The sequence below is a fragment of the Gracilinanus agilis genome, chromosome 1 (genome assembly GCF_016433145.1).
Source record: "Gracilinanus agilis isolate LMUSP501 chromosome 1, AgileGrace, whole genome shotgun sequence".
Taxonomy (NCBI): Eukaryota; Metazoa; Chordata; class Mammalia; order Didelphimorphia; family Didelphidae; genus Gracilinanus; species Gracilinanus agilis.
In genome coordinates this window covers 43,447,699-43,461,512 of record NC_058130.1, presented here as the reverse complement: position 1 = coordinate 43,461,512, position 13,814 = coordinate 43,447,699, and the positions used below count along the sequence as shown (strand labels likewise).

Below are 13,814 nucleotides of genomic sequence, written 5' to 3'. Positions count from 1 at the left end.
AGTTTGGAATACAAATATTTGTTAAAAACAGTCTCTGCTGTTAGAGCTTAATCCTATGTTTTCAGTGAATCTATAGTTGACCTTACATCCTAAATTTCCTACCAAATTAAAATAATTAAAAACCATCATCAGTAATTTAATCAACTCTATAATGTTCAATTATTCAGAAAATATAAAATATGAATCACTGGCTATCAGATTTCCTGAAGAACATTTTTACTTCAATCTAGAAAAAAGCTGAGAAGCTAACAACACTAATAAGAAGAGTAATCACCAACGTCCTTTCAGATAATGAATTTTACCTAAAATACATTAAGTGAGTCTGAGTGTGAACTTACATCCAAAGATATTCCCTCAACTCTTAAAAAAGTAACTATTTTATTCCCCTATTCAGTAATCCAAAGAATGCTAATAGTAAGAAGTCATCTTTTCATAATTCAATTTCATATGAAACCCATTGAAAAAAATGAATTAATAGTCGTGATATTTAAAATTATGACCTCATCAATAATGCCATAAAATTGCCTTAAAGATACTTAACCAATTCAGACTGAAAAGTAACAACATTGATAGTACTGATGACAACTACAACATCCAGACTTTAAGACAGAATTCAGCAGTAAGTAATGACAGAATGTACACATCATTAGATTAGATAAATGTATTCAAAACTGGTTTACTTAAATACTGTATAAAGTGGTTTAAATGAAAGTGAACAATAAACAAATCCTCCATTAGTAAAAGTTACATGAACTTTCTTTGAAATATTGACAAGGAAACATCCAAGAAAATTATCAGTCTTGTGTATATGTCTAGAAAACAGTGAGTTTTATGGTAATGATTCAGGTTCTCATTATTACCATTAGGAAAAAAATAGACATTTTTATCCTTAAGGAGTCTTGACTTATTAATTAATGTATTTCAGGAAATGTAGTAGTGGACATTATCAAATGCAAAATTAATGATTTTTAAAAGCACATAGTGGATCCTTTAAAAGAAAAAGTGAATGGCTAAACAAATTGTGGTATATGTTGGTGATGGAATACTATTGTGCTCAAAGGAATAATAAACTGGAGGAATTCTATGTGAACTGGAATGACCTCCAGGAATTTATGCAGAGTGAAAGGAGCAGAGCCAGAAGAACATTATACACACAGAGACTGATGCAGTCATTTTACTGTAAGTAGGTAAATTTGAACGTAATGGACTTCTGTCCTGGCAGCAATGCAATGACCCAGGACAATTCTGAGGGATTTATGGAAAAGAACACTATCCACCTGCAGAGGAAGAACTGCAGGACTAGAAACACAGAAGAAAAACAACCACTTGAGCACATGGGTTGATGTGGATGTGGTTGGGGATGTAGACTCGAAACAACCACACCAATGTAGCTATCAATAATATGAAAATAAGTCTTGATTGATCACACATGTTAAAACCAGTGGAAATGCACATTGGATATGGGGTGGGGGTGAAGGGGAAAGTAAAAACAAGAATCATGTAACCATGGAAATTTTTTCTAAAAAAATAAAATATTATTAAAAAAAAGAAAAAGTGGAGTAGGTAGAATTAAGTCCAAGATATGTGCTGCCTTTGCCTACATATTCAATGGTATGGGGAAGAATGGTAGAAAGAGAAATTATATATATATATATATATATATATGTACATATATATATATACATATATATACATGTATGCAGATATGTATGTATGTATATGTACATATACATATATCACAAAATGTCAGAAATGATTATTGAAATTTATGTCAACGTGTAATTTGGAAAAAAACCCTAAAACTAAAAAATAATTTTCAATGGGAAATATCTGTACCACAAATATGAATCCAGAAGCAGCTAGAGAATTTAATAAATAAGCTGCTTAAATATAAAATCCATTCATGAAAAATTAAGAATAACATTGCAAATAACTTTCTTCCCATGAAACATTTCTCTAAGTGGCATGAATTGTAAAGCTCTCAATACATAGACCACTAACAGTAAAAGTTACCCCTCCAATTAAATAAAATGTGCAATGTTTCCAAATAATTGTCCTATCAGCTACTGCACTTGCTCTAAATTTTGTCTTATGGGGTTCACAAAATACGAGCATATATCCTTCACCCTTATTCAGTTACAAAAGCAATAATGTCTTCTACTTAAGCAATAGTTTATAGAAAATTAAATGTTAAAAGATTAATTTATCCTCAAATTATTTCTATATGAAGCTCTTCAAAAAGATGAAATGATGATAATGATGCTGCTGCTGATGATAGTGATATGTAACTTTAAAATTATCTTAAATATATTCAGATATTTAAAGCTTTTAATATATGGGAAAACTTAAAAGTAATAACAATACAAAAAGGTACATTGTTCAGAATCTAGTGACTTAAAGTTTCATTTTTAATGAATTAATAAATACACAAGATAATTATTTTATGCCAATATGGGCCCCAAACTGGGCTAAAAATAGAGAAATATGTTATTTCCTACTCATAAAAGATTTATGGAAGATATAATGTTATTTATTAACTAATGTTTTTTTTTTGCATTTACCAACACATTTATCTAATTCTTAGATTGCATTTTGTTCAGACTACCTGACTTTTAAGGGAAAAATTATATTCCCTCAATTTTATGGTAGCATTAAGGAAAAATATACTTTAAAAAAATCAAGCATGTATACACTGTAATATAGTAGAAGGTACCAAGAGTCTGTTTTCCTCTTTCCCTTCTTCAGTTTTCCTAGAACATATTTTGTGGATTTTGTATTTTTGATTGGCTTAATAGTATTAGTAATAAATTATTTTTGAATGAGTGTGTAAATCCACTATCAATAAAGAACACTTTTTTAGAGTTTATACAGGACAGCTTCCATGACCCTGGCAAGTAACTTTGGAATTAAATATTCTACTTAATGGTTCACTCAATCTTAGCATTCTGTGGAACTTTGAACAACATTGTCACTATAGTTATATAGGCTTTATTTGTTCTGTAGTAAATTTGAAATTCAAAAGCATATTAAAGATATTGATTTATCCACTAAAAGAGATGTAGATAGAGAGCTTATGTTACTAGACATAGATATGTACTGTTATGGTCAACCCATCAAACGAATCTATTACCTTATGTAACTTGGACAAATATTGCTGATGTGTGATTTCTGAGATGAAAAAGAATAGAAGATCTTCCTGGATTATGTTTGGAAAAATATATAATACTAGAAGTGGTGCCAAACTGTCTATCCTCCCTAAAAAAGTAATTGCTTTAATGATAACCTTATCTTAGTTAAACTTTAATATATTTATGGACTCTAGAATAAAAGACATAAGAATAATTAAAATCATACAAATAAAAATTGCATAAAGGAAAATGAAAAAGATTGATAGTAATGATGATTTTTTTCAGGTAGAGCAGTTGACAATACTGAGTATGTATATCATTTATAAAAGAAAGAAGGAACGGAATCAGCATTTGTAAATTACCTTCTATATGATAGTAGCACTATGAGCACTGTATTGTGTTTTTTAAAATATATTATTTCATTTGATTCTCAGAATAACCCTACAAAGTAAGTGCAATTATTGTTCCTATTTTATACTTGAGGAAACTGAGGCAAAAAGACATTGAGTGGCTTGTCCAGGATCACACAACTATTATTTTGCTGAATCTAGATTTGAGCTGAAGTCTTTCTGACTTAAAGCCTAGTACTCTATCCATTATACTACTACCTACCTCTAAAAAGGAACTGGGCCAATAGTTATGGCATCATTAGATTATAATATTAAGAATGAAGTATTAAGAACTTGAAAGAACCTTAGGTAAAATTAACCCAACACTATAGATAACAAATGAGATATTTGAGATGTTAAAGGTTGACTAAATCACCCTACATCACACGATAGTAGAAAAGTCAATTCAGAACTAAGATTTTTTTTTACTACAGATCAAATATTATTTTATAGTTAGGTACATAGAAAGACAGTAAATGAATTGCTAATCATTAGGAACTAAATGACACTAAAAAAGTAAAAAAAAATTGAAACACAATTTAGAAGAGGGCCTCCATTTTTTGATCTAAGAATAAATATAAAGTGTAAGAAAATCACAAATGATGAGGATCAGAATGTTTATGATGAGTACAAGTGGAAGTACACACACTGATGGAAACATGAATCACTCTCAATATCACTGCCACCTAGGCTTAAAACTATCACTTCTAATGCTAGCATTAAATCAGCAAAAATAGGGTTTTTGAGTATTCATCCCAGAAACAAGGATGTTTATTTGTCTTATACAATAAATTTATTCCTTAAAAAAAGGTTCCTTCAACTAAAAATATTGTCAGAAAATAACCAGATACATCTAGTGTTTCAGGAAGGTTCTGCTTACCTCTAATCATGAATTATGAACTAAGGCATTGAATTAGCTTCATTTTGAAAATGAATAGAACAAGTTTATTATTTAGAAAGACTTCTGATTAATTAAGCAATGAGATATATAGGCATTGCATTTCTAGATGATTACAGCAGGACATGAAGTAGTGAAGAGTGAAATGGAAGGCTTAAGGACTTCACCCACTCATCTAAAAACCAAAATGTTTCCTCAAAATGCACTGCTGAAATAAAAAGATTATTCTCAAAATTGGTAAAATATATATGTAAGTACATATGTAATGTATTATATTATTGTTTATATATACATATAATATGTATATATTTGTATTATTTGGGTAGCTAGGTGGCGGCACAGTGGATAGAATGTTTGGCCTCAAGTTAGGAAGATTCATCTTTCTGCTCTCAAATATGACTTCAGATACTTAATACATGCACCAACCTTAGCTGATCAGTAAATTTTGATTGCCTCAGTTTCTGCAGGTTTTAAATGAGTTGGGAAAGAAAGTCGTAAACCATTCCAGTAGATTTCTTAAAAAAAAGGCATCACACAATTTTATGCATGACTGAAAACTAGTGGACAACATGCATGTTATACACATGCACTGTGTTATACATAATTATAATATATAACACATATAAATACCCCTATACATATATTTACTTTGGTACATATATAGAGGAGAGAAAAGAGAACCCTAATCAGTTGTATAATATTGTAAATGTTTAGTTTTAACCAGAATTCTATGCTTTTCTGAGAAATTTGAAAGATTTTCCTGTGTTTATATATGTATTGTGTGTGTGTGTCCATCTACACATATATGCACACACATACACATATGTGTATATGATTTCATCTCTCTGCTCCTGTTCTTTCTTAACCCATTATGATTTTTGTTACTTGGAGTCATGTATTGTCTTGTTTTACTTTGAATCTTCCTCAGCACAATATCATTTTGACATTTTATAAAGTTTTAGAATGAATAATTTTACTTAATTAATCCTGCACTTCATTTAGAGACATATCAGATAACCAAAAGTACCTATAAAATAATATATATGCATCTATGTGTATATCTGTACATTAGAGGAAATAAAAGAATCTTACTTTCCAAGAGCAAAGCATTCCAGTTTTATTGTTGAACCCTTCGCTGCTTGCATGATTTCAGGAAAACGTACTTCAATCTTTGGTTCATATTCCCCCATCACACCTGTTAAACATCAAAACAGCTAGCACTCCAGTTGTATCATTCCTGGAGATCAGAACAGAAGTTTCATATACAGTAAAATGTGATATTCAATTTAAAAAAAACCTGGGCATTTGGAATTCCAAATAAACAAGTATTTATTTGGAGATTCTGCTTTCTTTTATCTCACTTTATTGGCATGAAAAAGATAAATAGGCATAAATTTTAAAATAAGAAGTTATAAATAAAAAGTGAAAGCAAACACAGAGGAAAATTATGGAGGATGAGAAGGAAAAGATGAAAGAAATCTAGGAAGAAATATGGAAAGAAGGAGGAAAAGAAAAGGGAAGGAAGGAAGGAAAGAAGGAAGGAAGGAAAGCATTTTCATGATATCACAAGATTAATTCTGATTCAGTTCTCCTACAACTTTCAATGGACATCATTTTGCAGAAAATTTATAAACAATGACTGAGGTCCCTTTTGATTCTGAAGTGTAAAGAGACAGCTACTCCCACAAAACATATACTTTTTTTTCCTTATACAATGTTTGTTGTATATAATTTGGTATTTTACAATTTGCTCATTTTGAAGGGAGCAATAATATAGAAAATATAGGCTATTAAACTTAATGGGGAAGAAGAAAGGAGAAAAGGATAGAAAGAAAACCAAACTCACTCAATTGCTGCTATATCAAATATTTGGCTATTCTTTCCTGAAGGACCCACAAGAACTTCAACTAATGGGAAAAGGAAACAAATTGAGGAAGAACAGTCTATGAATCAGTCACTTTTGCATTTTGAAAAGTATTTGAAGAAAAATGGCAATTTCAAAGGTCAATAAAAGTCAGCTGTAAGTAATACAAGATAGAGAGAAGATTCACAGCTTAGAATTTATATTTATATGTCAGAAGCTCCCTGATCTTTTTAACTGCTTTGAAAACAGTGTGAGGGATTACAATTTAAGTGCAGGCTCTAATCACAAACTTTACCAAGTCTCCCTAGCTTTACATTTCCTACTGAGATCATTTAATTAAAGAGTCAACTGGATGATTTCCCCCACTTCAATGAGTCTCTTAGATCCCTTAGCTCTTCAAATCACACACCAGTCAGTTCTTGACTTTTAGTTATAAAACTTGTCAGAGTAATGTAATTAAATTAGTCAAAACAATTGCCTTTTCTTTTATATTCTACTTTCATGAACTTTGAACTTGGGTACTTTCCTTTTCCATTTAACTGGCCAATTGTCTATGCTATAAGAAAAGAAAGAAAAAATAGAAAAGAAAAAAGCGATACAAAAAGGGTTCTGAATGAGCTATACCCCATTAAATAATTTTATACCATCATAATTATCATTTTCCAAAGTTCTAGCAAAATAACAAAACAAAGCGGTATCATCTTACCATCATTGCGCAGAACTAAAGGAGTAGGTGGCCCTTGGACACGTTTTTGGGCTTCTATGTTTGTTACAATGCAAGTGTAATTTCCTACATCTGATGGCTCCACTTTTGCAATATATAGGTTTCCTGTAGCTTGAGAGATAAACCTCCGGCTAGCTTCCTGAACAGGAAAGGGATTGTCATTGTAGGTCCAAGCATAAAATACATCTGAAAAATAAGAAATGCTTATAGGATATAACACACTGTATTGAATATAATTATTTTCTCAAGAAATATTTTTCTAATTATTTACTGTTTATGATATTGATGCTCTTTATATAAGGCAAATGAAAAGGAGAAAGGTTTAAAATAGATTGAGTGAAAATGAATTTTGAGTTCAAAGATAAATGAAAAGGATTTGAAATATTTAATTTTCAGTTTGGACCTGGCTTTTCAAATATAGCCTAAATTATTTTGAAATAATTCAATAAAATATGAATATCCATTGTACCAATGTCAATAATGTAAAATCAATACAGCTCATTACCTGAAGAATAAGTTCACAGTGAGGAAGCAGGAATGAAGGAATCATGAGAGAAAATGACTATGATGACCTAAAAAGTTCATGAAAGTGGATGCACTTTTGGACATAATCATATATCTAAATTTTTCAGAAAAAAAAGAATTTTCAAGAAGATCAGAGAAGAAAGTTATAACCATTTTTATATGCCTCTAAAAAGGATGATTCTAGGGGGCAGCTGGATAGCTCAGTGGATTGAGAGTCAGGCCTAGAGATGGGAGGTTTAAATCTGGCCTCACACACTTCCTAGATGTGTGATCCTGGGCAAGTCACTTAACCCCCATTGCCTAGCTCTTACCACTCTTTTGCCTTGGAACCAATGCACAGTATTGATTCTAAGGTGGAAGGTAAGAGTTTTTATTAAATAAATAAATAAAAGCAAAGTTTCTTCATGAGTGAGATTCAGAATACAGAATGCGTAAGAGTTAATAATCATAGTAATCTAATGCTTGATAAACTCAAAGCTCCAAGCCTTAGGGATAAAAACTCATACTCTGGGGAAAAATATACAAATATGAGGTCAGAATTGATAAATTAATTATACATTCAATATGTTATGTAAGCAAATTAAGTGAGCATGGAAAATTTACCTGTCAGATATATGAACAGAAGTTATGATCAAACAAGAGATAGAGAGGAACACATGAACTAAAATGGACAATTCTGATTACATAAAAAATTACAAAAAAAACAATGCAGCCAAAGTTAGAAAGAAAGCAGAAAACTGGAGGGTGGAGGATCACAGGAATTTCTCTGATAAAAGCTTCATTTTTAAAATATATATCAACTGAGTTACATTTATAAAAGTATATGCATTCTCCAACTGATAAATGACATCTTAAAATGAATTGAAAACATGTAAGGATTTGATAGTCAATGATACTTAGAAACTACATGACAAACTAAACACCAACAAAGTAATTTTATCACGTCAACTTTATAAGATTTAGAAAATTATCAGTTCTTGCCAATGTTATTTCTTAACTATCTTCCTATGAGAATAATACTATACTTATCAACTTTTATTACAATAGAAAAAATTACTGCACCTCCTTGGAGCTCTGTTTATTCATTTGCAAAATGAGGTCTTTGTGGACTAGATGGATTATGGTTCCCTTCAAGTTCTAGATCTGTGATTCTCTTACTCCTTTGTAAGCAATTCACACCTTTCAATAATGTCTCTAATTTCTGTCCTGTCCAAACTATTCTGCACATAGCTGTCAGATTTTAGGTCTGGCACTTCTTTTCAAGTCCTCCCCCGCCTTGAACTGAGGATGAAATGAAAGAAAACATTCCTTTTTCACTTAAAGTCTTTTATAGATTTTCTTTAGTCTCACCTTCCAGGCTAATTACATATAATTGCATATCATTCTACATTCCACACTCCACCATATTGGCAAACTAGATGCATATCAAAAATGTATCATTCTGTCTCTCACTTCTATTTCTTTGAATAGTGTAGGCCCCATGCTTGAAAATTTTCCTTTTTTCAACTCCATTCCTTGGAATATCTGGCTTTCTTCAATCACCAGTTCAAGGACTACCTCTATTCAGAAGCTCTCCCTAAAATCCCTACCTACTCCTCATCATACCAAAATAAATATATTTTGCATGTAGCTCAGGTAAAGCCATAGTCACATAGACACACAGAGAATTTCCTATTGGCATTTAACCTGCAGTAGTACCTTCTGAGACTTTATCTCTTTCCAGTTTGTCTCACTCACTCCCAACCTGCCCTCATACTTAGCGGGCGTACAAAATTTTTCTCAGAGTGGAAAGACTAGCCACAGCCATGTGAATATGAATTAAATTCTCCTGCTCTTAGGAAAAACAAGAAAGGAGGCTTGTTACTGTTTCCTGCCATATATTTGAAACTTCATTGATGTGCTTCCCTTTTGGACTAAATCAGTTGCGATCAATCATTTAGCTCAAATAAAATATTTAATAAACTATAAGACAAAACCAATAATTAACCCAACTTTTGCATGATAAAAGACAATAGCTTCTCTAATACTACCCTCATACTCATTTCACAACTCTCATGAATATTTTTTCCAATAACTTAACCTTTATTCATATTTCTCAAGAAGAAATATTCCAACTTGCCACTGTTATCTGCATGTACCCTTTATTCAGTCTCATTAGCTTGCCATTCCTTATTATCTCTAGTCTCAATAATCTTCAGTTTCTATTTAATTATACTTTTTCTGATGACTACAAACACACTCATGTCACCTCATCCTTTAAAAATCCTCACTGCATCTGGTATCACTACTTTCTGTACTCTCATACTTAAAATCTTTAAGAAAGCTACATAAATTGATTATTTATACTTATCCTTTTTCTTGATTATAAATTCTTAACAATTTGTTTTATAATCTCTTGCTTCCAAAAATTAATCTCAAAATTTGTGAAAGATTCTTATTTTATAAATCTAATAGCCTTTTAAAAATCCTCATCCTTCTTGACATTATATAACCTTTGACACACTACATAACTTTCTGCTTTTGGATTCTTTATTGCCTAGAAGTTTTCATGACACTTAACTCCTGGTCCTCTTCCAGCCTGTTTGACTTTTCCTTCTTAATTTCCTTTGATGGATTTTTGCACTGACCACAACTCTTCATAATGTATGTCTCTTATGTCCATAAAGATGATCTCATAACCTCCCAAGTTGTACCTGTTGTTCTTCAATCAGAATATTCTCTATTTGAATTCAGTGAAGTTACACTTAATGATCTTTTGGGCCTACTCCACTTATGACCACTATGTTCCTTGATTTCTTTTAAGGATGTATTTGAATGTCTTTCATGAGCTCTTATTCCTAGATTCTCAGGCTTCTTTAAATCTCAGCTCAAATGCTAATTTCTGCATGTCTTTCCTGGGCATCATTTAGCCTATGTTTTCCTCAATTTCCTTAACTATAAATGGGAAAAAGAATAGTGTCTTCCTTACAGGATTGTTATGACGATAAAATTAAGTGATAGTTGTAAAAAGTCATTTAGCATAGGCAATATTTACTCCTCCCTAGTTAACTGATTGAATATGCTTACTTACCTGAATTCTCCTTGTCAATTCAAATCTCACTGGGACAAGGACTTTCTTGAATTTATATTCACAATGCCTACTGTAGGACAGTCTAGTGCAATTAAGGAATTCAGGGAAACCTTTTTGATTCATGGAAATATAGTAAATAATGTGACAATCACTAATGATATTTTTAAAATAAGAAAACTGAAGAATTGGGAACCTGAATGATTTAACAAAACATATATTTGTATAGATAGTAAACACCTATTCTCTGATTCCAAATCTAGTACTTAAGAGAACCAATGAGTAGAAGCAAAAAGAAGTAAATTTTGGACCTAATATAAGAAAAATATTTCTAATTATAAAAGGTATATGAAAATACAATGGATAGAATTTATTGCATTTCAATGGGAGATGAAAAATCAGTTTCTGGAATCCAAGGATCTAAGGTCCAATCTTGCTGCATGACCTTAGAAAGTCACTTAACTTCCCATGGTACCATTTTCTCTCTTGCACAATGAGTAGATTGTACAAGTTGACCTCTGTATCCTTTCAAGCACTAGATCTCCATGGATCTAAGATCTTATGACTGCATTGATTGAATAATGAAACTTTCCTTGATGAGAATGGTTTGTGTAGAGCTTAGATGATGATTTATTAAGGACAATGTCAATTGGCTCCCCACTTGCAGTGGGAAGTAGGATTAGATTTATGGTGAAGTACTCTTGAGAATTTAAATTCTATAAATATATAAGGTAACCTTTCAAGGTTTCTTTTTATCACATGGTTCTATTTAATTGAGGTCAGTTATGTATGCATGTAATTCATTCTTTATTTTTAGGAAATAAGCTTTGGGGCTTTTGTTCTTGTTCCCATTTGTTATGTGTTCTACTGTTTGGTAGGTCCCAGTTGAAACCTTTCATCATTTCACTTGCTCCCTTGCCCCTTTGCTGATTTTACTCTCTGCCTCTCCTCTACATCTGCTGATCTGCTTCAGCTAAATATATGCTCAAAGACTTTTTCTTTGAACTAGGAAAGGACCTAGATTGTAAATTCTTCCTAATATAAACAGAAGAAAAATGGGGCTTCCATGTTCTGTGTTGTCATTACCTTTCATCATCTGTCACCCTGGCTGAGTAATGGATAACCTTGAGCATATGCCCAGGGCTACATCAGAGTTTCACAATCTTTGTTCAATGCCTATGTCTGTGATGAATCTGCTCCAGCTCAGTGAACATCATCAGATCTCTGTTCAGAGAAAGAAACAGAGCTGCAGGTTTCTAGGTATACTGTGGTACCCTATCTTTTCCTCATCTCCCACATTCTGAACATTAAGGCTGTAATTTCCAACTCAAAATAAGTATACAAAGTATACAACATTAGCTTTGATGTTAATTTTCAGAATTTCCTGTTAGGCTTCCTTTTGTTGTTCCTTTGCATAAATGATTACCAATAGCTCATGTGCTCTTCCTCCTCATTTCAATCTCTTTAGATTCCCATTGTTATTCATGCATTGGTTTTAGTGCCAATTCCAAGTCAAGTCCCCAAGCATTTGTTAGCATCTACAATATGTCTGGGACTATACTACCTTTGAAGATACAAAAAAATGGTTAAAAACCCCAAATTTTTACCTTTATGAAGGTCACAATCTAATTGGGAAAGACAGCATTACAAACAGTTTTGTGCAGACACATGTAGCATAAATTGGAGATATTCACAAAGGAAGGCAAGTTCATTAAGGGGGAGCAGGAAAAGTCTCTTGATGAAGGTGTGATTTCAGTTGAGAAGGAAGGAGGACAGGGAACACAGGAGGGAGAAGTCAGGAAGGAGAGGATTCTTGCTATTGGGGAATGGTAGAGAGCCAGCAAAAATGCAGTGTCAGGAGAAGATGAATTTTAAGCAAAGAACAGGGGCAGAATAATTTTATAAAAGCATTTTTGGATAGGTGCAAGGAAGAAGAATGGAAAGGTAGGGAGGGAACATGTTATGAAGGGCTTTAAAAGCCAGGTGCCTTTTTTTTGGAGGCAAAAGAAAGCTATTGGAGTTCATCATAAAGGGAGAATGGCATGGCCAGACCTGCACTTTCAGAAGATCATTTGATAATTGATTCTAAAATGGAGTGGACTATGAGAGGCTTGAGGCAGAAAAATTAATGAGAAAATTATTAAATAGGAGAGGAGTGAGGTGTTGAGGAACTATACCAAGGTAGTTGGAGTGTCAGAGGAAAGAAGACGATATATATGAGAGATGCTGTGAAATTCACATCAATAGGGCATGAGAACTATTTGGATATGAGGAAAGTAGGGTTAGAGACCAGACATATCAAGGATGATCTTTGGATTGTGAGGCATAAAGAGGGAGGATGAAGGAGGAGAAGGAAGGGAAAGGAAGGTAAAGGGATAGGAAGGAAGATAGCCTAGGTGGGCTAGCCCCAACCCTAGAGGGGGAAATTGACCTGATTCCTTTGGAGCTCAATAAATCAGGTTACACTTAGGGATAGAATAGTTCAGTTTATTTAGTTTAGGAAAAGTTAGGTAAGGAAAAAGGGCAAGGAGGTAGATCTCTGAGGGGACCAAGGCTCTTTTTTAAATTTTTTAATCATTTATTAATATTCATTTTTAACATGGTTACATGATTCATGCTCCTACTTTCCCTCCCCCCGCCCCGCAATCTCCCCACCCATGGCCGATGCACATTCCCACTGGTTTTATCATGTGTCCTTGTTCAAGACCTATTTCCAAATTGTTGTTAGTTGCATTGGTATTTTTGAATCCACATCCCCAATCATGTCCTCCTTAGCCCATGTGTTCAAGCATTTGTTTTTCATATATGATTCCTCTCCTGTAGTTCTTCCTCTGAATGTGGGTAGCGTTCTTTACCATAAATCCCTCGGAGCTGTCCTGTGTCATTGCATTGCTGCTGGTACAGAAGTCTATTACATTCGATTTTACCATAGTATATCAGTCTCTGTGTACAATGTTCTTCTGGCTCTGCTCCTTTCACTCTGCATCAGTTCCTGGAGGTCTTTCCAGTTCACCTGGAACTCCTCTAGTTTATTATTCCTTTTAGCACAATAGTATTCCATCACCAGTATATAACACAGTTTGTTCAGCCATTCCCCAATTGAAGGACATTCTCTCCTTTTCCAGTTCTTTGGCACCACAAAAAGCGCAGCCTATAAATATTTTCCTACAAGTCTGTTTATCTATGATCTCTTTGGGGTACAAACCCAACAATGGTATG

General features: G+C 32.8%; 1 protein-coding gene across 1 annotated transcript in view; it reads right to left on the bottom strand.

Annotated features, from left to right (window-relative positions):
• Positions 1-13,814, bottom strand: part of LOC123247107 (contactin-6-like) — a 302,957-nt gene that overhangs the window by 186,995 nt on the left and 102,148 nt on the right. The window contains exons 4-5 of the mRNA XM_044675908.1: positions 6,986-7,189; positions 5,508-5,610 (exon numbers count right to left, since the gene is read on the bottom strand). Of these exons, the coding sequence (XP_044531843.1) occupies positions 5,508-5,610; positions 6,986-7,189 (307 nt within the window). The remainder of the gene's footprint in view (positions 1-5,507; positions 5,611-6,985; positions 7,190-13,814) is intronic.